The sequence below is a fragment of the Pyricularia grisea genome, assembly GCF_004355905.1.
Source record: "Pyricularia grisea strain NI907 chromosome Unknown Pyricularia_grisea_NI907_Scaffold_1, whole genome shotgun sequence".
NCBI classification, from domain to species: domain Eukaryota; kingdom Fungi; phylum Ascomycota; class Sordariomycetes; order Magnaporthales; family Pyriculariaceae; genus Pyricularia; species Pyricularia grisea.
In genome coordinates, this window is record NW_022156716.1 from 3513923 (window position 1) to 3536725 (window position 22803).

Sequence of the window (22803 nt, forward strand, 5' to 3'; positions counted from 1 at the left end):
TGGTGTGATGAGAGCCAATGAACGCAACGACAATGCAAGCAGATAATATTCCGTAGCCAGTCGTTCTTAAAGCTGGTTTTAAGAGCGGTTCGGCCCTTTCTCGCCATGTTGTGTCTCCCCGGCCAGGATAGGTAGTGATTTTACTGTCGATCCGGCATGGTGGAATGTTACACTGCAAGTTGTTGACACCAAAAGCACTCGCTTGCAGGGCTTTCAGCTGGTTGTTGCGATGAAAAGCTGTCATCCAATGCGCTCCTTTCGATCGGATCCACTGTCCTACCTACCTTATGCAAGAAGCTTGGCAAGTTAATATAGTGTTGGCTTGTTGGTCACCATGAACAGATTGGCACAGAACTTCAGTGTGCTTTTCCGGTCTATTTCTGGGCAGGATGGATGTTTGTTGCTGCTGAATATCCCAGACATGCCGTCTGGGACTTTGACCGTTCAGCCGTACACAATAATGTAAACATTGCACACACCTGAAATAAGCTTCTTCGTGTTCCTTTTTCTTCGATCCTCCTTTGATCCGTCTTGGCAATGCTTCTGAAACCAAAAAAAAAAAAAAAGAAATAATTTTGGGGTTTTTATAACCTGCTTCGAAAACAGTATGGATGCAGACAGCTACAATATTGTGAATTGGCTGCAGCCCTCACTATCTTTACCTGGCTCATATTGCCACCTGCAATCTGACAGCAGGCGTTCGTGACCTCTCCATAATCACAGCCTGCAGCCCAAGTACCAAGAACGTCTTTGAAGCCTTCGGCAGCTGTGAGTGTTTGGAACAGGAGAGATCTCAAGAAGCGCGACTGGCAGAGCAAGAGCACAAGGAACCCGAGGTGCACCGTGCGATGTCATGATAAGGAGAGAGGTTGATATCCCCGTGGATGACCCGAGTGATTCGTCAGATCGGCATTGGGACAGCGCCAACCGTGGTGTGAGGCCAGCATTTACCTAGACTGGTGGGGGTTTTTTTTTATTCGCTCGGCGGTGCTGCTTCGTGAGAGCATCTATAAAAAAGTGGCAATCGCATACTTGAATTGTTGGCATATATCCCTTGCTAGTCGCTTCTTGCCTCACTTCCCACGATTTTTGCCGGTCCATATCCATGTCGACTTGGTCTTCGAACCGTTTAGAAAGCTGCTTCAGTTGGACTCCTAAAAATCCTTTCAACGGTGCCCACACAGAAAGCCGTGTGCCGTCTTTCTACCCATATTCTGCACCAAGACAGTCCCTTCATGGTCTGGGGGATTGGATCAAGTGGATTGAAGTAGCCGTAGTTGAGAGAGTCGTCAAGTGGACAGATTCCACTGCCACATGTCGGGCCTGTGCAGGCATCTGTCTCGAAGTGCCCAATGGCGCTACGGACCGACGAAGTGACCAAGGCAGCGCCACTGATTTAGCTGTAGAATACGAAAAGCAACTGCAATAAAATTCGAAATGCGATTCTGTTCTATTCTTAATGTCGCGGCCTCAAGTAGTCTTCCCTGTAAACCAACAATAGACTTTTGCATTCCGAGAACTTAGACAAGACCACTGGCGTCGATCCCAACATGCGAGACATAAGTACCTCACCTAGGTACGGAGTGGCCACAGTACATTGGATGTCCTTCAGTTGCAGTTCCGACGGTCCCGCTGGGTGGACCCGCAGGTACATACTAGTAAACCACAGTGGCGCTGACCAAAATTACACGAAATGTTACGAAACTTACTTACTATTATAGTACTCCCAAACTTCACCTAACCCCGCCGAATCAGGGGCCAGGATTACCAATCTACTGTAGGTACTCAAGCAAGTCAAGGTACTGTATTGTATAGCGCGGTTTTTATCGACCCCACACATGGGGAAAGGAGAGGGAGAAAAAAAAAGAAAAAAAAAAAAAAGGTCAGCTTCAATTGAATTCCAATCAACCAGGCCGGGTCTCAAATCCCATTCCTCATCGTGAGTGGCTCTTTCTAGGTAAGGGCTCCCACTCTGTTGGAGGGATTTACCAAGGGCAGGCAGGTACCGACTGATAAATCCCACCAGGTTTCCATGCGTGGGGGAAACAGAAAGGGAGACAAAAATGCCATAAGTTCACTGAAAGGGACAGTTTTCCGACTCAGGCTTGGCGACGACGAAGCGAAGCGTTGGGGGGGAAAAGAAGGGGGAAAAGAATTGATCTCCTTCAGGGTTCAAACTTTCCGATGACCTCCGGATCGGGACTGTACCTACCTGCTTGCTGTACATGAACCTCACTAGGGTAATCCGCTGAAGGGTGCACGGTCGGGTAGTCGTCCGACGACGGTCTGCATCAATAAATAGCAACTGCACCAACTTCAGCTAACTTGGGCGAAGTGGCTTGTCTGCTATATATCTACTCCGTAGGATAATTGTGACCATAGGTGTCATCTAGACTGATAGTGGAAACCAGCCGATGGTGGTTTGCGAATTCCCTCCGATAGTTAAGCAGCAACCCGAGCCAAGGTACTTGCCTAAATCTGCAGGTACTATGTGAAAGTTGAGCTTACGCAGCAAAGGTACAGACAGCCCCTTAGATAGATTCCACTTTGCCCAACAGATCGCCACATGGACAAGTCTGAGCTCCTTTTTTTCTTTCTACCCTGCCCAAGCCCATTATCCATGAATAAGAAGCGAAAAAGAGGAACTCCATTTGCCCCTGAACCACAGCCGGAAAAGAAGAGAAGGGTCAGAAAGTAAAGAGAAGAAGAAGAAGAAAATCAATATTACAACTGATGAGGTCTACCAAAGTGTTGTATTGTATGTACTAAGTAAGGTACGTACGTACCCGTAGATTTTGATGCTCATGTCGGATGTGCCTCAGTCGTACGCCGCAATAGCCCCTGCAATTACCAATTCTGCCAAACCCAACCAAACCAAAGCAACCAAAGTCTACAGGTAGATAGATTTCCATTGATTTACGACATTTGGAGCGCCTACCTACACAACCAGTCTACGGTACCTAGGTGGTATTTCCAAATTGCCGGGCTCCCTCCAGTAAGAAGAAACCGTTGGCCTTGCTTTTACGCGGCAGGCGAAGCTAACAGTCCCAAACGCCCCCAGCCACGGTCCTGGACTGTGCGGAGTCAGTCCGCCTCGGCCTCCATACTACCCTGCCCAGCTTTCTGTCAACCCACCCCCATTCATCCATCCAAGCCATCCCACCAAGGACAGACTGGAACCCCTCCCTGTTGCGCACCAACTAATCCGTGCCGGATCCAAGGGGTCAGTCAGCGATCAACTTTCCACCGCTGGTCGGCCACAGTCCAACTTCGCACCCAAAGACCAAGACTGACTTTTGGGACTTTTTACAGTTACCCAAAATCAGTCCTCCATCACTTTTTGCCCAAGACTTCGATACCCCATTTTTTGAAATTCAACCTCTTCCATTCTGTTCTGTTTAGCTCGTCAGCAGCAGGCAGAGCAGATCACTTCTCAACTTCTGTTTTCCTCGTCTGCATCGACCACATTCCTCCCGCCTTGTCTACGTAAACGAATCTCCCCTCGTCATCTATCTGGTCTCGGGACCACGATTCGCCCAACATGTCGTGGAAGCTGACAAAGAGTGCGTATCTCGTAAATACTTGCCTTTGACTGCTTTTGATCCAGACGGAACTTGCCCTCTGCTCATCTTTGTCTGGTCACATTTTCTTCATCTGGCGATGGTGTCTAGAGATGCATCTACCGGATACTTGCTTTGGCGCCGTTGGAGAAAAAAAAACAAGGTTTCACACTGCCATAGTAATCACATCAACGCTGACACTACTCTCACTTTCACCTGCTAGAGCTCAAGGAAACCCACTTGACTACGACTCTGTCAAATACCTTTTCCCGATCACCCTCGACGTCCACTATCACCGACAAAGATGACAAGAGTGGAGACTCTGGAATCTCGGGAGCGGCGACGCCGACAAATGAGAGCAACGTCGGTATGTCTCATCCTCGCTCCAGCAGCTCAGGCTTATAAACCGATGCATCAAACGCTAACTCGAGAATCCATCCCTCCGATCAGCGATAGAAACTCTAACCCAGGCACCGGTCGTTAAGCCCTCAAAACCAGGCATCCTCGTGGTTACTATACATGAGGGCCAAGGCTTTTCGCTACCGGAGCAGCATCGGGCAGCGTTTGGCATCGGTAACCAACATTCGTCTTCGGTCTCTACCGGCAATGGCTTTGGCGTCGCTGGCTCGGTCCGACCCGGCTCGTCACAAAAAAGTCCTGGTGTCTTTAACGGAAGGCCACAGACGTCAGGCGGCGGCTTCGGAACCCTGCCAACAAACCACGGTCGATTCTCGGGCAAGTACATGCCCTATGCACTGATCGACTTTGATAAGGTTCAAGTCTTTGTCAACTCGGTCGAAGGCTCTCCCGACAACCCTCTTTGGGCAGGTTCCAACACGCAGTACAAGTTCGACGTCTCGCGAGTCACGGAGCTCACGATCCACCTCTACATAAGAAACCCCAACGCACCACCCGGATCAGGACGCAGTCAGGATATTTTCCTAGGCGTCTGCCGGATTCAGCCGCGATTTGAGGAGAGGCAGCCGTTCGTTGAGGATCCCAAGATGAGCAAGAAGGACAAGGAGAAGGCCCAGGCCGAGTGGGCCAAGCGGGAGCGGGCACTCGGTTTCAGTGGTGTCGAGTGGGCTGACGTTCAATACGGCACGGGCCGCCTTAAGATTGGCGTTGAGTTTGTCGCCAATAGGACTGGCAAGCTCAAGCTTGACGAGGACTTTGAACTCCTCAAGGTGGTCGGCAAGGGCAGCTTCGGCAAGGTCATGCAGGTGCGCAAAAAGGACACGAACCGAATCTACGCCCTCAAGACGATTCGGAAAGCACACATCATCTCGCGTTCCGAGGTCACCCACACCCTTGCCGAGCGCTCCGTCCTGGCCCAGATCAACAACCCTTTCATCGTGCCCCTCAAGTTCGCCTTCCAGTCCCCCGAGAAGCTCTACTTCGTCTTGGCATTCGTCAACGGTGGTGAGCTGTTCCACCACCTGCAGAAGGAGCAGCGGTTTGACGTGAACCGTTCGCGGTTCTACACCGCGGAGCTCATCTGTGCGCTCGAGTGTCTGCACGGCTTCAACGTCGTCTACCGCGACCTGAAGCCCGAGAACATCCTGCTCGACTACCAAGGCCACATTGCCCTCTGCGACTTTGGCCTGTGCAAGCTCGACATGAAAGACGAGGACCACACCAACACCTTCTGTGGAACTCCCGAGTACCTGGCGCCCGAGCTCCTTGAGGGCAAGGGATACGACAAGGCCGTCGACTGGTGGACCCTGGGCGTGCTGCTTTATGAGATGTTGACAGGCCTGCCACCTTTCTACGACGAGAACACAAACGAGATGTACAAGAAGATCTTGTACCAGCCTCTCGACTTCCCGGGCCCCGAGGTAGTACCGCCTGCCGCTCAGGACTTGCTGAGGAAGCTTTTGGACCGCGACCCCAAGACCCGTCTCGGATCCCCGGAGCGCGGACGCGGAGCTGCCGAGATCAAGTCGCACCCCTTCTTCCACGCCATAGATTGGCGCAAGCTGTTGCAGCGGAAGTATGAGCCGGCGTTCAAGCCCAGTGTGGTAAGTTAACTATTTGTCACATGATTTGGTTTGTATGCGAGACATCGCCCTCCCCCTGCTAACATGTCCAAACCTCCTCTTTCAACAGGCCAATGCTCTCGACACGACCAACTTTGACCCCGAGTTCACATCCGAGGCACCACAAGACTCTTATGTCGAAGGACCAGTGCTCTCACAGACAATGCAGGACCAGTTCCAGGGCTTCAGCTATAACCGACCGATTGCGGGACTTGACGACGCCGGCGGTAGTGTTAAGGACCCTTCGTTCGTCGGCAGCCTTCAGGGAGGAAGATAGAGTTTTTGAATCTTTTTATTCCACGGCCTTTCCTGCCGAGGAGCAAATCATGAAAATAAAGAGCAAAGGCTATCTAGCCGAGTTTTGATGCCACAAGTGAAAACTTGACAAATAACACTGGTTGTGTAAAGCGCATCACACCAAGGAATGATTTGGCGACACTGGCATATAGCGCCATTTCATGATTTTTAGAAAAGGGATGCGCCGGAGCCTTTTTTTTTTTATCACGCATCGTTGATACACAAATATTTTTTTTCTACTTTTCGTCCTGTTGTTCTTCTCGATTGACTCACTGATTGAATCACTTGATCATGGCCTGTGTGGCTCTCTTGCGTTATCTTCTTTTTGATTTTGAGTTCAGTCAAGATCTACTACCTTTACCGGCGTCCAGGAGGGGGTTTTCTTATTTCCGAGCAAATATCAAGGACTTTTTATGCCCTTGTCTCATGAGAGGTTGATATCGGCTTTTTCTGGGGTCGTTCTGTTTTTTTTTACTAAAAACAAATCTTCCGATGATGATTTTTTTTGCACTCTTGCAACTAGCTGCATATTTTTCTCAGGTTTGAGACCGCCTGCCTGCAAATTCCCAGGGGTGCTTTTTGGCCATCTTGACATTCTGTTTTGACGCAATCAAAGGCGCTTGGCCAAGATACCCCATGGAATGGACCGTTACTCGGTGTAGCCCTCCATGGTTGCGACTGATTGGTCACCAATAGACTGGGTGCATTTGGTCTAGATAGCTGATCAAAAGAATGGCAACGAACTGGCCTTGCAATTTCCCTCTTTTTTTTCTTTTTTTTCTTGTACTGCAGTTATGAGTGATGATGACAGTTCATAGGTTACCTGATTTTTGTATTTGAAAGTCTTTGACATTGACATATCTGTAGGTGCGGAAAACCCGTAGACGGGCTTACTCGAGACTTCACAAACGCAATGGGCGAGATGCAGTGCTATACTGCACAATGCTTGACTGGAAACGACTTGAGAAATTTGGTTTTTTTTTCTGTGCGGTTTCCAATTCATTGCTTCTGCTGGTCTGGTGATACATTTTCTTTGATACCCTCGGGTGGCTTTTTTGACGTCGTGCCACTTGGTGCCCCACAATGCGGGAGCTGTCGGGTACGAACATGACAGGACGAGCAGGGATATAGTGGTCTTGTGAAAGCCAATGTGGTCTGTCTTAGTCTATGCAAAGTCTGGGGTAAGAAATGTTGGTGAGAGGGTGGGCGATGTTGGTTTTCTTGGTTAGTCTCCCTTGGCTTGCTTGGTTATGTGCTTTGATTGTTGAAACTGACATTTGCACGCTTATAAACTTCGCTATCGAGGGTTCTCATAAAAAAACGCTGGGGTCTCATAAACATAAAGTTCTAGTTTATTCGTTCCTAAACCCTCAAAGAAACTCAAAGATGCTTTTTTTTTTTTCCTTTTCTTCTTTTTTTTTTCTTTTTTAGCTGGTCAACCAGTCCTTCTCCTCCCCGGGAAGCTCGATCTTGACGGCCTTGTTCCAAGTCCTACTGTAGACCAGGCCGTGGATCTTGAGGCCCCTCTCCTCCATGGCGCGCTTGATCTCGGGAAATTTTTGGATCTGCTTCATCTGCTCGACGACGTTGAGCTCGACGAAGCGGCCGTCGCGGTGCTCCTGATCGACGGCTTGGAGGGCGGGTGTGCTGACGGCCCTGAGTTCTTGGATTTTGCTGTTTCCCCAAAAGCATACATGGGTTTTTTTTTTTTTTGCGTTAGTCCTCTTTTTCTCTCCTCCCCCGGAATTTCACTGGATCCCCCTAAAGAACAAAGAAAAGAAAAAAAAGACCATCCCAAAATCATGCGTACCTAAACCACGGCCCGTGCAGACCCCTCCTGTGGTCGACGGCCTTGACGACGTCGCACTCGTAGTGGCCGCAGACGACGACGTGGCGGACCTTGAGGACGTCTACGGCGTACTGCACGCCGCTGGCGGCGGCCGTGTCCTCGGGCAGGGCCATGTTGGCAATGTCGCGCACCACGAGCGTCTGCTCGAGCGGCATGTCGAGCACCGTGGTCTCCTCGAAGCCGCTGTCCGAGCACCCGATCCACAGGACCTCCTGCTTCCCCGTCTCGTAGCGAGGGATCAGGTTGGCAGGGCACGGCGTCACCTTGTAGCCCGGTCGCGGGGAGACGTCGCTCATGCCCATGTTTGCTGGTGTGGTGGTCGGGTGGTGTGTGAAGGGAGAGTTGTTTGGTTTTGGTTTGTTTTGGTTTGGTTGGTTGGTTGTTTTTTCGAGAGGGTTATCGGATTGGGAGGGTCGAGGTCCGGCTCGATCGGTGTTTAGATAAGGTTCGTGATTTGGTGGTGTAAAATTGCAGTGGTATGTTGTTGCTCTACAGTCAGTCGGTGTTGTCGCTTCTTGTTGTTCTGTCCTGTTGGCTCTCGTCGTCTTTTTGGTCGTAAAATTTCCCACTGATCAAACCTTGGCAACAAGGTCTGTGTTTTCAATTGTCTTGGTCTTTTTTTCTTCTCTTTCTGTACATAATGTAAATGAACAAACAGCCAAGGCACTATACTTTTAATCGGCAAACTGTTTTTTTTTTTTTTTTCTTTCGCAAAGAAAGAGATTCCACCCTTCCCCCCCTTCCTTTTTCTACCTAAACAGTCCAGCAGGCCCAAAACAACCCACTTACCCTCATGGGTTAAAGAACCCCGAACCGTTCATGCCCGTTTGTTCCCGTCCGCCGAGGTCGGGGATGCTGGCCTTTATCCCGATTTAAGTGTGAGGGGCGGGTTTTAGTCACGGGGGGTGACCCCTGTCGAAGAAACCCCGGAACTTGTCTAAATTGTGGCGTGATTTCTTCTGATTTCGAGTATGCTCAGTGGGCCTAGTTCCCGGCCCATGACACCTAGGCCCCTGACTTTTCTACTACAACACCCTTTCTCACATGCAAATATCTTGAAAGTATTAATCTTTTCGTCAGCCAAAAAGAGCCGCCCGTTTCGTGGACCGTGACGTCTGCCGGGAAGGATCGGGCTAACACCCTCCCCTCCCCCTGTCGTGTATGTGTGTGTGCCTGAAGACTGGGACAGGCAATTGTCGGTGGGAAGGGGGTGGGTTTAGTTTGATGATTTTTTGGATACTTTATTGCCAACAGGTTCGTAATAAATAGGGATGACATTCCGCCTTTTACTCCCGAGTGCCCCTTTCGGGTCATTACTTTATTTTGTGTCATTTTCTTTCCCCCGGCGTGCTCTTCTTTCATTTTCTTCCGTTGGTCCTACTGCCGCTCTCGCAGCCGATACAAGTCATACTTCCGTCAGAATCTCTACTGTCAGCAAGAGCTTTATTCCCAGACATCCTGGACCGCCTTTTTACTCGAGAACTCGGGGACAAAACACGTCCGTACTTGATTATTCAGGTCCTTCAGAACAGGACTTTCTACCATTAAGAAGCCTCCTTTTGAATAACAAGATAGCACACTACCCACCATAATTATCACCAACAAAGCTTTTCGAAACAGTCACCATCCAGCAACCGCTACTTCAGCTTTTTTTACAGCCCGTCTGACATCCACGCCCGACGGTAACTTTCCGAACCTAATCATATTTACCTAAACTTTTGACGACTACTCACGAATTCCAAGACACATTCGCCCACAATGGTCTTCATCACACGCTTGATATCCATGACCAACTTCGCCGTGGCCAGCTCGGCGCTCGGCTTCCAGGTCTTTGTCCTTTACCCGTGGCACAAGGAGCTCGACGCCAGCTTCGAGGAGCTCAAGAAGGAGCACCTCAAGGTCCTGGGTGCCGTCAGCGGAGGGGCGCAGATTTCGAGGAGTGAGGGCCAGGCCATGGCTGACAAGATCAACAAGGAGCTCCGGGAGCACCAGACGCGTCAGATCCCCAGGCTAAACGATGGCGGCAGCTCTTCCTGGTGGGGTTGGCTCACAGGTGGTGCGAGGTGATTTGGAGTTTGGGAAACTGTGATTGAGGATAGGGGCCGTTTAAGTGATCAAGGCTATGAATAGAGCCCAAGGAGGTAATGTTTAGGTGCCGTGGAGATGTACGCAGCGTGAAAGAACATTAGATAACTGTCAATTAAAAACGACTCAGGTCAAAATCAATGATATTAAAAAAACCTTGGTTATACTCCAAGACGAGTTTCTTTACTTCCATTGTCAGTCTTGATCAGGCTAACCCTTTGCATTCAAATAGTACCGCCAAACAAATCTTTGTAGACGGGCTATGATATGCTTGCTTGTCCCTGGAGGAGTTTCAGAGCTCATAAGAAGGTATTCTAGACTTGCCCCTTTGGTATTAGGACTGCCAAATTAAGAAAATGCCAGTTAATGAGGCTCGGCTTTGACCTCATCGGCTCCGGCTCTGGCCTCGGAGCCGACGTCCTATCACGTGATCATGATGGTTTACAACAACAACAACCCCGAGGACTTAACAAGCGATCGCCGAGATGACATAGTCAGCAATAGACGACGACACAACCATTATAAATTAAGTTAATATCCCACGATTGATCGATCTTACAGGCTCGCTGAAGAATCAAACCAGTGCAGCAAGAAGGAAGCAGTTGTCCAACTAGGCTTTTACTACCAACCTCGTTTACTGTTCAATATTCAACAACCAAACCGCTCACTCAATGGCGTCTCTGGGCCGCTGCCGAAGGTCCATCATCACCCAGAAATCAAACGTATTTTTATTCCTCAGGAAAGCACCACAACCATCAACCCACCGCCTTTTCCATTGTTCATCCCAATCACGCAGTAACACATCGTCAAGCGCCAACATGGCTTCACAACCAAAATCCCCAGAGGCATGGTCTCCAACAAAGTACCTCGCCTTCAACAACGAGCGCATGAAGCCGGTCCTTGACCTCCTCCACAACCTGTCCAAATACGACATGAACGGCAAGCGCATCGTCGACATGGGCTGCGGGCCCGGCAACTCGACTCAGGCCATCTCCCTGACCTGGCCCGGCGCCGACGTCACGGGTGTCGACTCATCAGAGCCCATGCTCGAGCGCGCCCGCGCCGACGTCGCCAAGGCCGACGGCGGCATGGCCTCGCACAAGATCCAGTTCGAGCAAGGTGACCTCGCCACGTGGGTGCCAGGCGACGGCGAGTCCAACCCCGTCGACCTCTTCTTCTCCAACGCCGCCTTCCACTGGCTGCGCAGCCCGGAGCGCATCCCCACCGTCGTCAAGCTGTTCCGCTCCCAGAGGCCCGGGGGCGTCTTCGCCTTCCAGATGCCCGACAACTACGACGAGCCCTCGCACGCCCTCATGCGCGAGGTCGCGCTGCTGCCGGGCCGGCCCTGGACGGACATCTTTCTCGAGGTCGGAGTGGGGTACCACGGCGCGCTGCCCAAGAAGGTACGGGATGCGGGCGTCATGGCTTCGCGGCCGGATCTCGACCCCATCGAGCTCGCCGAGGAGTACTACGACGCCTTTATGCCCTACGCGTCAGAGGTGGAGATTTGGAAGACGACCTACTCGCATGTGCTGCCCAGTGCGAAGCACATTGTCGCCTGGGTCGAGAGCTCTGGGCTCATGCCATATATGGCTATGCTCCCTACCGATGCGATGAAGGATGAGTTCAAGGCGGAGTATCTGGAACGTGTTGCGAGGGCATATCGTACAATGTATGACGGCAAGGTTATTTTGAGGTATCCAAGGCGTTTCCTTGTTGCAAAGCGAAAGTAGGTTTAAAGAATAAAATAATGTGTTTTCTTTTACTTGTTATAATTGATATCTATATACAATGCTTTTATCAATCGTTTTTTTTTTTTTTTTTTTTTTTTTTTTTTTCCACAGGTATTGTTAAATGGACAAATACGATTAGAGAACATGGCTATCCAAGGTAGGTATGCGGTCAGGCAATTTTGACTTCTCGTATACGGGCATATTTGTAAACAAAACTTATGCTATGATTTCAGTCATCTAGTATAGCTGAGGTTCATCCATGGAGCCGATCTGCAATCCCACAGTCTATTTTGCTTACTTCCCGGGCCATAGGAGACAGCTTGTCAGCCCCTGGCAATATGAAGCGCATTTTTTGTAGGTGAAGGCAAGGTATCGAATCCTTCCTTGCCTATCACTATGCAAGCTAAAACAAAAAAAAAAAAAAAACTACCACGTGGCGTTGGCGAGGGGAAGAGACCGTTTTCGTCACGTTCAGCATTGCTTTTAGACCCATCTGCCGCCGTATATGATTTTTCTCTCCGTAGAGATGAACCTGGCTCCAAGGTTCCTTATTGCTTTTTTTGTGCAATAGCTGGAACGGCCCTATTCCAGTTCTAGAAGGTTTTTCGGCCAGCTGGGGCAAAGTCAACGGCTGAAGAGGCGCTCCCCAATAGCCTATAAGAGGCTCGGCAGCGCACAAAAATCGGCGAACTTTTACAACCACATGGCAGCCATTGACGTGAGCTTGTTTATCACAACCGAAGTTGCACGATTTTAAAGCTAGGGTTGTACCGTTTTCTGTTGGTTACTTCTTTTGTGAAATACCTAGGTTTTCCTTGCAGCTTTGACGGAAGCTGAAAAAAAAAAAAGTTGACCACCAAAAATCACAAGTTCCTGGAAGTACTATCACAGTTGAGAGCCGTGCGTGCTATTCTTCTACTTTCCCTGTCCTGTCACCTGCCTAGCTCGCGCCCCCAAACATCTCTGCAGAACTAGTTCCTGGCCATCACATACGCCATCGCTGCCTGACGTCGTAAGCGCCAAACAAATGTTAGACGCCGCATTGCTGTCCTCATGGCAAGTGCCGCGAGCCAGCATAAGCTCACGGCGTGACGATGGGGGGTCGAGATCATGTACCTGCCCCCCTCCGCCCGCTTCTCCTTTCCCATGCGCCGGTGTCTCTTCCCACAGGAAGATCTTCCCGACAGTTTGGTTCTCCAGTGGCACTAGCACCGACAGGTTGTTTACTACAGGAGTCTGTATCCAGGACCGAGGGGTTGGGCCTTGCTGTAAGAGACGGGTAGGATCAGTGGCGTGAACCTCGACGGGGCTTCAGGATCCCCCATGTGGTGACGTGAATGTGCCCGTGATGGAGGTGTCGCTGGACCTGGATCAAGAACCGATTGTAAATGGCAAGGCTGGCATGAATCTTTGTCCATGTTCGGTTGATCTACACAGTACAGTTGACATTGTTCTGCAGCTGTACAATCAATTGTAAATATAATCTTACCGCAAAAACAGAAACGATGGAATTGAAGAAAATAATGACATTGTTGTCAGCGTCAGTAGTTTACAAAAATACCTTCCCTCAAACCTTGGGTTCAACCTGAGAAAGACAACGAAGCATATAAGTTCACTGCATGCAATACTGAACCCCCAACCCGACCACCAAGCAAACATACACCTCGCGAGCCCATACAACATGTGTTATGGTTGGTACGAGTACTTGTTGAAGTGCATGCAATGCGGCAGCACATACGGAAGCCGGTACAACGTGCGCAAGTGCGCCCTGGAGAAGAGCCAGAAGTCGTGCTCCCGCCCAGGTGCCCCTGGAGGCAGGCTGAAGGTGACCAAGATTGAGGACGACGTCAAGTTGGACTGGGCCTGCGAGAACTGCAAGCACAACGGCAAAGGTGGCAGCACGGGTCAGACGAATTCCAGAGTGAAGCCGTTGGTGTGGAACAATCAGATCAACAACTGGTCAAGTACCTGGTAAGAAAAGCTCAGACTGGTAAGGGGTCATGTAGTTGTTTAAGGTATAGGTAAGTCGGCTTTTCTTTTTGTTGGGCCATCCCTGTATCCCTGTTCATTTAGACACGGGGCTTTTCAGAATCATGACTTGTTCAAGTGGAATTCTTCAGTCATCTTGTGATGTTTTTTTCCCCCCCGTATTTGTAAGCTGGTGCCAAGTATTGAAATGGCCGTTTAGTTTTTATTTTTGTTCTATTTTATTTGCGCGAGGATCCCAAAAATGGCCCGATTCTGTGGCATTAAATTTCACCGAATCCTCCTCAAACCTAACAGCGCCTGTCGTCGGGAATGTTTTTTTTGTTGGCGCATGCCGAGTAGTGTACCGGTAAGACATGGCATCTTGGCTGGTTAGTTGCGTTTGGCCGTGACACAAGAGCATGCCTTAGGGCGTGATGTGATCCGGCCGCAGCTCTTTGGTGCCCGCTCGGAGGAACAGCCTATTAAAGCTGTTGCCTTGGGTTTGACAGTGTAATGATACAATCTCTTTTTTTTTTCTTTCTTCCCCTTCAAAGAACTTGACGGTATTTACAGTAGCAGATAAAGAAGAGATCAAACAAAAGTTGACATGGTAAATTAGGGACAATAAGACTCCCCGCAGTATTACACGTGTACAGTATGATCGCTTAAACACAAGGTCCAAGGTTAACCTTGGCTGGTTGAGAAAGTGGGGTGATTTGCTGAAACGGAGAGGGCTATTTATTGCTCGGTCTTAATTTAAAACGTACGGGAACACGATCGCGCAATCGTGCCGGTACATCAAATCTTGGCACTTTTTTTGGTGCTAGATTTTGGGGCTAGGGTGCGTACGGCTGAGCTTTTTTTTTTTTATGAGGCAAAAAAAAAGGAAACAAAGAGTAACAAGCCATAATAAAGTAAAATAAAATAAAATAAAACAAAGGATTGGACGAGACATACGCTCAGTGGAAGGGGGAAAGCAAAATTCATCACAGCTCGCTTCTACCTTCCTTCCTCAAAAACCCAGCTTGCATACCTACATCACTACCTAGGCATCCTCCGCTTCAAGTCGCATTCCAGTCCCAGACTGTGGATTACTTGCGAACGGTGATGGGACCTGACAGACCTGAACCACCGCCCCCCACCGTTGAGGTGCGGCACTCCACTTATAGGCGGCTTGATGCAATTACAACTACACCTAATCGAGTGGAAAGACTGTATTAAACCCGCTTTACCCAAATTCCCTTGTCAACTTTACTGTACATTTTATTTGATCCTTTTTTTTAATTGCCTTGCTGCAGACTTTGCAGTTTCTCGCAGGCTCTTAGACCGTTAGAGGGTCGGTCCCGCATGTCTTATCTTTAATCCTTCGAATTAACAACTCCTCCGCCTCCATGCCAACGGATCTTAATCCGGGTGATCGGAAGGGAGAGACGAGTGCAGTCCAGGTCCAAAAAAAGATGCGGCAGCAAGCGAAACAACCTGCCCACCCCAACAAAAACTTGCACTTTTGTCGTTAGCACGTTTGAATCTCGGCAAAGGAGCCGCTTGCCTTTTCCCTTTGCTACAAACTTCTATAATTTTAATGCCCTGCACCAATCCGTTATTCCCGGTCATCAGCATACTGGGAACTACACAATAATGGCGTCAAAACCATGGATAGTCGAGATTTGCTCGACAGACGTTTCCAGCCTTGAGCCAAAAGGCGCCACCACCAAACACAACACCAAAATGTCACCAGTGGTGGTCCCTCAGTCCCCAAAACAGCCAAAGACGACCGGTTCATTCTCACGCCTCTCCGAGACTTACGAGTCCACCTTTCCAGCAATGCGCCTGTTCGCCGCCGACGCTATATCCCTGGCGCCGCCCATCACCTCTTCTTCCGTCGTCCACGACAATGGCTGCGGCCCGGGCATCGCGACCGCCGAGATCCTTGCCCGGTGCTGCGGCGGTCACGATCATCACCAACATCACCACCACCACCACCACCACCACTTCCCATCACTACCCGCGCAGGCTCCCCCACGGATAGAGGCCACCGACATATCACCCGCCATGACGAGCGCGGCTGCCCGGCGCGGCGCGTCCGTTCGCGCCCAGGTCATGGACAGCAGGCACCTAGCGGGTCTCGACGATGACGTCTTCTCTCACTCCTTCTCTGGCTTCGTGGTCCTAGGTATGTCTACCGCCGACGGCGCCCGCGTCGTCTCCGAGATGCGCCGCACCCTCCGGCCCGGCGGGACGGGCGTCCTTACCGCGTGGGCGGAGCTGGGCTACGTGGATCTGTTTGAGAGCGTGGCAGGGGCCGCCAAACCCGACGCCGAGGTGGACACGTCGCGCGCCGTCTTGAGCGAGCGCGGGCTGCGTGCAATGCTGGAGCTGGGAGGGTTCTCATCGCAGTCGTCACTCTTCAGCATGAAGAGGAGCAGCATCGGCAAATCCCGCCTGGCGCGGGCGAGGAGCCGCACCAAGCTCGCCGACGACGGGCCCAGCGCCGTGGTGGAGCTGAGGAGCATCACGCGCTCCTTTCCCTGGGCGCTCTGGACCACCCAGGCCTACGATCAGATCCGCCGGAGCATGTGCGAAGGCTACACGGGGGCCGGGTGGAGCAGGCAGGACAAGGACCGGCTAGACGGCCTGCTGGCCGACCGGATAAGGCGCCTTGCCGAGAACGGCGAGACGTATCACATGACGGCCTGGGTTGCCGTGCTCCGGAAATAACGACACCATCATAATGGCCTGATTGCTCGGGTATGGCCTTTGGCGCATGTCCACCTGCAGCAAGCCTTACCCATCAACAGCCATAGGGTGCACCTCTTTTTTTTTTGTCCCGATTGAGGCTTTCCGCGGACTTTCTTCATCAAAGACCGCGTACCCCATGGGGGCCCGGATCGTCTGGTCTGAAGTTTGATCAGACGCGATCAAACTCTAATTTAAGGCGACGGACGGCAGTTCTTTTCAATCCGAGAAAAGAACAAGAAAAAAAAGAAGCCCCCCACGCATTCAAACGTCAATGCATGCTAGCTGCATACAAGTTGCATACAAGTCTGCGAAAAAAAAGGAAGCAAAAAGAGTTTGACCAAGCCACGTGTTTTTTTTTTTTTTTTTTTTTTTTTTTTTTCTCTTTGGCCAGCCATTACGCATGCAGCAAGCCTAGCCCCATGGTCGCGACTCTCGACCACGAAGAACAAAAAAAAAAACAAAAAAAAAAACACGCCATATTCTCAACACATCTCCGGGATATTGCATCAACGAAAAAAAAATAAAAAAGCTCGCCAAGCCGCTTGGGGCCGGTTGATGAGATAGAGTTTCAAGATTCAAATGCAAGCCTACCCACGCGAAGCCACGGTATCCCTCGCAACTCCTTAGGAACAAGATTTCTTCTTCCAGGGGGGAACCAACACGTGGTGGCGAGCCGTGCGCCCCTTGGAATGGAACCAAGCCCATACTATGAGGGCGCCTACCTCGGTTTCTAAAATAAGTACCCACTATACAAAATAGGACAACCTGGATGGGTTCGCAGGTAGAAAAACCTGCCCAGTTTGCGTCGTCTGATCAGCTTGTCAGTCTGATACTTTTTGCAAGGTTCATTGTCGGCAGATGTTGGACACGCAGGCCTTTGAGAATGACGATGGTTATTCCGAGTAAAATCGCTCATTGTCTTGCTTCTCAGATCATACTTGACTCTGCACTACAAGAGTCAGGAAAGAGTCGAGAATCTCACCCACTTGGGCACGTTTGACGCTCAAGTTGTAAGGGGTTAGAACAATAGATATAAATAATAATTGAGTAAAATGCTGAAATTCAATCGATATGTCCGCTGTCAAATGCTTTGGGAAAAAAAAAAAAAAAAAAAAAGGAAACCAACTCAAATCTCAACTCGCCTCAATCCGCCTGCACCAATCCCTCCCTTTCCTGACCTGATAATCACACAGCGACACCTCCAAGACCATCCCGATCAGGCTCGCTAGGCATATCCCGCCACTATCGCTGACAGAAGTAGCCCCGAGACTAAACTCGCGGTCCGCCGCGGGCACGTTCTCCATGATCTCGGCAAACGTGTTGACGTAGACTGCGCCGCCCAGCAGGCCCTCCCAAAAGATGACGGCAAACACAAGGTAGACAGACGGGATGAAGTTAAGCATGGCATGTAGGGTGAGTAGCACTAGGTTGGCCACCTGCAGGAGCGAAGGGAGGTAGAGGTTGTGGATGCGGAAGAAGGGCGTGGAGGAGCGCGAGATGAAGACGCCCAGCTGGTACAGGAAGCCGTAGAAGGGGTAAAAGGATCGAAACTCGGTAAAGGGCGACTGCTCGAGTGGGAAGAGTAACGTCGGCGACACACCCTGGTTGATGGTATACTCAGCCACGTAGACGAGGAGCAGCGGAAGCATGTATGGTAGAAATAGCCGCTTGGCCCTGTGCAGATTCTGAGCGAGCGTAGGCTTCCGTCCCGGTCCCCGAGCAGCAACAGCAACGGCGCCGTGACCCCCACTCTCCGCATCTACCGGATGCAGCGCCGTCGAGGCAACGCTCCGCGGTCCGGGAGCCAGCAAGCTCGCCGAGGCATCAGCCGCAGAAAGACCCTCGACGTCCTCATCCTCGAGATCACTGTCCGGCACCGCACTGTAGTCCTTGACACCCGCGCCCTCACCTTCCTTGAGGGGCGCCCGGGGCAGAATCATAAAGAAGCTCACGACCATGACGCCGGGCAGCAGAGCCGACGCCAGCAGGCTCGTCTTGACCGCGAGTCCGAACCACTCCGTCATGGCGACGTACAAGCCCGCGCCGACCAGGCCCGCGCCGCCGGTGCCACTGCCCCACGCGGCCAGGCTCATGGGGCCGTAGTAGTGCGTCAGACCGAGGAAAGAGAGCTCGCCACCGCCGCTGCTGAGGCTGGCCAGCACGACGCCGGCCAGGCGCGCCGCCACCCCCTTCTCGGCCGGCGTCAGGGCCACCAGCAGCATCCCGGAGGACGAGAGCGCGACGAAGATGAGGATCCGGACGTAGTATGGTATCCGGTGGATAAAGTACGGCGCGACGAGTTTCGTGAGGAAGGACGGGAGGACGTCGGCGAGTAGCACGACGCCCTTTGGGACGGTGGTGCCGACGAGATCTTGGGCGGCCGAGAGGATGATGACGTAGAGGACGTTGTTGATCAGGCCTGTACCGTAGGTTTGCAAAGTCAGTCAGAATTGATTGTTTTCCATACAAAGTGTTTCAGATTTCGCAAGTAGTGGGCGGTATCTAACCAAAAAGCCAAAAGGCAATCAAGACGGAGGAATCGACACCGCGGAATACCGACACAAGCCGGGACCGGTACACGGCCCAGCTGGCCGATGTCGAGCCTGGCATTGGGAGTAGGCCCGACGACGACGTCGACCTGTTCATTCTCCTTGTTCTCTCCGGGAAATTCCAATCTCTTTCTCGCGCCAAAGACGAGTCTTGCTGCCGATGTTCGTTACATTCGTAGGAATCGATTCGAGGTTGGAAGTTGAAATGTGGCGGCCAGAACTAACTGAAACAATGCTGCCTTGAACGTTCGTCATGCAAAGTACGGTATAGCAAGAGTGGTCAGCTGGGCCCACTCCGCCCGGGCGCCCGCCTGACCCTTGCCAGCAACGCCTCGACCAGTGCCCGCTGCAGCACCTATAAACCGCTAATATGTTGGGGAGTAGAAACAAATAGTTTACCGCCCAAATACATCTTGTGAAACAAACTGACTGATTCACCGCAATCACTTTCTCATAAGTTTCCAGTTAATACCGTTGCAAATTCTATATCAGCGACTCGTTAAAATGCCTTGAATTGATTGAAATCCTTGGCAAAAATATCATCAGCAATGTGCCTTTGTTACTCTGCGTCTTAATCGGGTTACAGCTTCAAGTAATGATCATCCACCCCATGTAACATCCCCATTATAGCACATCCGGCTCTAAAACTAGGAGCACGCATTCAAAAGACAAATAACAAATCAACGATGGTTGTATTCTACGCAGTTAAGCCGATGCAGTGTTGGTAAAAACAACGCCCTGACGCATCCTGTAGTCTGCATCTACAAGCCACCCATTATTAAGCAGATTTCCGTAGAGAGACAGGATCCTGTTTATACAACAGACAGGAAACCAGAATCACACGTGTACATTTTTGCCATAAATAGCAGCATCATGTATTTCAAACGTCCATACGCTTCTCTGCGGCGGCATCAGGTGCCACAATCACATCTGAAGCTGTCTCATCAGTTCCCTTCAGGTCAGCCTCGACTTCGACAGTGTCCTTAATCTTGAGCCAAATGATCGGAGCTGCGAAGATAAGACAGGCAGCAAGGATACCCCACTGTGATGGATAGATAATTATTAGTTACCGAATCAATAAAACACAAAGCTGGGGCCGGCATGTAGAATCATATGAGGTAACTTACAGTTGCACCGAAGATCGTGTCAAACTCAACCTGCAAGCTGTCGAGGCGCCAAAAGATGGCAGCACCAGCAGATTGGATACCCTTGTAGAAACCAGCGAGGTTCGCAGCCTTGCGTCCAGAGTTGGACAGGGCGCCCATGTACCAGTAAATGCACGTCTGCCAGATGGCGTCGAAGAAACCATAGGCCATGAACAAGAACATGGGGCCGATGTATGCCTCACCACCGTCGGTCCAGTCAACCCTCCGGTGATCCTCGCCCGCGACGACAGCGCGCGTGGGCTGCTTGGACTGGAACGCCCAGCCACCACCCCAGATGATAAAAGTCATGGCAGTGAGGGCACCCAGGGAGACGCGGGCGCGTATAGACCGACGAACACTCGGAAAGTCCAATGCGTAGCCAAAGATGATGGCGCCAATGATTTGCGAGATCCAGTACAGCAAGCTGTTCAGCGAACGCGTGCGGACGTTGAAATAGGCGCCGTTCATAATGTTGAGCTGGTAAGTGTAGAAGATGTTGGAGGCGAAGAACATGGGGAAGAGGGCCACGATCCAAGGCTCCTCGATAAGGACGGACCAGAGACCTTTGAATTCAGAGATCCAAGACGGGTTCTTCATTCCAATAACCTTGGTACCATCCTCACGGATGACAGATCCTGAGTTGCACAGAAACAGGGCAAGGGCGGCACCAACCAACATCAGGACAATGAAGCCGACATAGGTGCCGTCCGTGACGCCGCCAGTATAGTTGTTGATGTTCTGTCCCAAGGGAATGAATGAACCAACGACGGCTCCAGTGTTGAAAATGATCCAGAACCAACTGATATACCGGCCCTTGTGCGACTCGGGAGGATACGACATCATGATGGCACCCTGACCACACCAAAGCAGACCAGCACACACACCCAGGAGTGCACCCGCGAAGATGACGAAGCCGATATTTTTTGTATGGACGTAGCACAAGAAGCTAGCCGCGTAGACGCAGTAACCCAGGCCACCGATGGCCATGGTGAGTTTGATTCCCAGACGGTTGGCAAAAGTTCCCGAGAAGAAGCCGACAACGGCGAAAGTGGAGTAGAGCGCAGTGTTTGCCTGAGCCTGGGCAGTATCATTCTCCAGGCCACCGGCGCCGAGACCTGAAAGGGCGTTGAACATACCCGGGCACAGGAAGCACACCAAAGACACGATGATCAATTGAACCTTGGGCGATGCATACCAGAGCTCGCTACCGGCAATGCGAAACCTCTTGTACATCCATCCCGAAGGGAGGTCGAAGTTGCCTTGTCCGGGGGCTTCAACCTCGGGAGCGCTGTTGACTCCGCTGTCAAGTCCGGTGACGGTGGTGTCCTTGGCCTCGGCGGCCATGCCGGGTGTCGTTTCCTTGTCGGACATGGTCGGAGATTTTCCTAGAATTCCAAGAGGAAAAGGAGGTATTGGTCCTTTCTGGACAGGATTGGCTGTTGGCGCGTTGGCTTGCACTTCCAAAAGACTGGACAATGCCAGTGGGTGGGTTGGCGAGGAAGAAAATAAAACCCGAGGAGTGCACGCGAGCGGCGTGTCACGTCCCTAGCTCAATATAAAATCCCACTACAACGGGTCGGAGTCAGCGAAACCCTGGTTCAAACAAATGGATGCAAGATATGGGGGCCCCATTCCCTTCCATTAAATTGGATGCAGGCATTCAAGCTCCAACAGTGCAACGTAGGGGTCCTGAATGTGTGGTCCTGGAGGCTCCACTATTCAATGCTAACAGAGCCTAGAAGGGGCCAGTGCCATCAAGTTTGTGGTAGGGTGACATGAAGTGCTCATGTGGTACATGCATGCAGAATTGACGGGCAGTATAGGAGAACGGTAACACTGGTGTTTTGTGCTAGGTATGCAAGTAGGCGATGGTAACAAGTTTGTTACTGATTGTTCGCTCTTACGCGAGGTAAGAAGAGGGAACCGGAGATAAAGATCGATCGAGGTTAGGAACCTGGACCCACCGAGTGATGCTGAATTCAACGTGATAACGACAAGGCGGATGTAACGAGACAGGGTTGCTGGAGATACGAAGTACAAAGGAAATGAAGAAAAAAAAAATCTCGTCGAGGCTTATCGTCAAACGTGGAAATGGAGAAAAAAAAAACAGGAGAGAAAGGGATGGTATTACCTGTTCGTCTCGTCGTTGCGAATATTATCAAGGTTTCTGGGTATCGATCCGATTCTGTCAGGGTCAGCCTGATGGTAAAGTGAAGGTGAAGAAAGGGAACAACGGTGGAGCGTTTTCTAAAGATGGGAGAAACAAACTATGTATGTAATGTAAAAAAAAAAAAAAAAAAAAAAAAAAAAAAAAAAAAAAAAAAAAAGTACGAGCTGGAAGGCGAATGCACCACGCAACCCAAGTCCTCTACCGGTAGGTACGTGGTCAAGTCAGACAAGCTGAATCTGTAGATGATATCAGACGACACTGCTGATAACTCCACAAGTCAATCCGATCGCAGGAATCCGAGGGTGGATTAGATGTGGCATGACCCAGTTGAAGGTCAGGAACCAACCAGTGAACGAAAACTCGTTATCAACGGAAAACCAAACAAATAACAAAAATTCTTTTTCAGAGCGATGCCAGGTCAAGGTGACAACGACTGTCGGCCAATTGCCGAGCGGGAAACCAGTAGAACGGGCCGAAATGAGGGCCCCCGTCGCTCCTTCCTAACGGAGGCCAAGGTTGCACTTGCGGGGTGCAGTGACCAATCGTGTGAGACATTGGCGGCCACCCAGTGAGACTGTCTCTGAGGAGCCTTCCCCGCACTGAGGGATGGAGCTTGTCCCCAAAAAGAACCATTTTCGCAGCGCATTGAATTGACTGTAGCATGGCCCA

At 50.9% G+C, this 22803-nt stretch overlaps 8 protein-coding genes across 8 annotated transcripts; 5 read left to right on the forward strand and 3 right to left on the reverse strand.

The window, feature by feature from the left end:
• The first annotated feature begins 3186 nt into the window (after positions 1-3186).
• On the forward strand, positions 3187-6101 carry PgNI_01035 (uncharacterized protein). Its single transcript, XM_031121112.1, has 4 exons — positions 3187-3563; positions 3784-3927; positions 4011-5581; positions 5670-6101. Exons 1-4 carry the CDS (start codon positions 3542-3544, stop codon positions 5874-5876), a joined length of 1944 nt encoding a protein of 647 aa, XP_030987830.1. The 5' UTR covers positions 3187-3541; the 3' UTR covers positions 5877-6101.
• Positions 6102-7090: 989 nt separating this feature from the next.
• PgNI_01036 (uncharacterized protein) lies at positions 7091-8646 on the reverse strand. Its single transcript, XM_031121113.1, has 2 exons — positions 7707-8646; positions 7091-7570 (listed from the first exon to the last, which is right to left on the reverse strand). The coding sequence occupies exons 1-2, from the start codon at positions 8045-8047 to the stop codon at positions 7324-7326; spliced, it is 588 nt and encodes a 195-aa protein (XP_030987833.1). The 5' UTR covers positions 8048-8646; the 3' UTR covers positions 7091-7323.
• An 857-nt stretch (positions 8647-9503) lies between these two features.
• PgNI_01037 (uncharacterized protein) lies at positions 9504-9812 on the forward strand (the record flags this gene model as incomplete). The annotated part of the gene is made up of 1 exon (XM_031121114.1): positions 9504-9812. One exon carries the CDS (start codon positions 9504-9506, stop codon positions 9810-9812), a length of 309 nt encoding a protein of 102 aa, XP_030987832.1.
• Positions 9813-10648: 836 nt separating this feature from the next.
• On the forward strand, positions 10649-11563 carry PgNI_01038 (uncharacterized protein; the record flags this gene model as incomplete). The annotated part of the gene is made up of 1 exon (XM_031121115.1): positions 10649-11563. The coding sequence occupies one exon, from the start codon at positions 10649-10651 to the stop codon at positions 11561-11563; it is 915 nt and encodes a 304-aa protein (XP_030987829.1).
• A 1681-nt stretch (positions 11564-13244) lies between these two features.
• PgNI_01039 (uncharacterized protein) lies at positions 13245-13538 on the forward strand (the record flags this gene model as incomplete). Its single annotated transcript, XM_031121116.1, has 1 exon — positions 13245-13538. One exon carries the CDS (start codon positions 13245-13247, stop codon positions 13536-13538), a length of 294 nt encoding a protein of 97 aa, XP_030987828.1.
• A 1631-nt stretch (positions 13539-15169) lies between these two features.
• PgNI_01040 (uncharacterized protein) lies at positions 15170-16249 on the forward strand (the record flags this gene model as incomplete). Its single annotated transcript, XM_031121117.1, has 1 exon — positions 15170-16249. One exon carries the CDS (start codon positions 15170-15172, stop codon positions 16247-16249), a length of 1080 nt encoding a protein of 359 aa, XP_030986325.1.
• Positions 16250-17403: 1154 nt separating this feature from the next.
• On the reverse strand, positions 17404-19025 carry PgNI_01041 (uncharacterized protein; the record flags this gene model as incomplete). The annotated part of the gene is made up of 2 exons (XM_031121118.1): positions 18778-19025; positions 17404-18689 (listed from the first exon to the last, which is right to left on the reverse strand). The coding sequence occupies exons 1-2, from the start codon at positions 18914-18916 to the stop codon at positions 17404-17406; spliced, it is 1425 nt and encodes a 474-aa protein (XP_030986326.1). The 5' UTR covers positions 18917-19025.
• A 232-nt stretch (positions 19026-19257) lies between these two features.
• PgNI_01042 (uncharacterized protein) lies at positions 19258-22270 on the reverse strand. Its single transcript, XM_031121119.1, has 3 exons — positions 22096-22270; positions 19947-21530; positions 19258-19861 (listed from the first exon to the last, which is right to left on the reverse strand). The coding sequence occupies exons 2-3, from the start codon at positions 21333-21335 to the stop codon at positions 19700-19702; spliced, it is 1551 nt and encodes a 516-aa protein (XP_030986327.1). The 5' UTR covers positions 21336-21530; positions 22096-22270; the 3' UTR covers positions 19258-19699.
• Between the last annotated feature and the right edge of the window lie 533 nt (positions 22271-22803).

Bases quoted from the DNA above. Each gene is read 5' to 3' on its own strand.
- PgNI_01036 (XM_031121113.1), bottom strand. From the start codon at position 8,047: ATGGGCATGAGCGACGTCTCCCCGCGACCGGGCTACAAGGTGACGCCG. The intron at 7,571-7,706 runs GTACGCATGATT...TTGGGGAAACAG, and splicing joins CTGCACGGGCCGTGGTTTAG to CAAAATCCAAGAACTCAGGG.
- PgNI_01035 (XM_031121112.1), top strand. From the start codon at position 3,542: ATGTCGTGGAAGCTGACAAAGA. The intron at 3,564-3,783 runs GTGCGTATCTCG...TTCACCTGCTAG, and splicing joins GTCGTGGAAGCTGACAAAGA to AGCTCAAGGAAACCCACTTG. The intron at 3,928-4,010 runs GTATGTCTCATC...CCCTCCGATCAG, and splicing joins GACAAATGAGAGCAACGTCG to CGATAGAAACTCTAACCCAG.
- PgNI_01042 (XM_031121119.1), bottom strand. From the start codon at position 21,335: ATGTCCGACAAGGAAACGACACCCGGCATGGCCGCCGAGGCCAAGGAC. The intron at 19,862-19,946 runs GTAAGTTACCTC...TATCCATCACAG, and splicing joins ACACGATCTTCGGTGCAACT to TGGGGTATCCTTGCTGCCTG.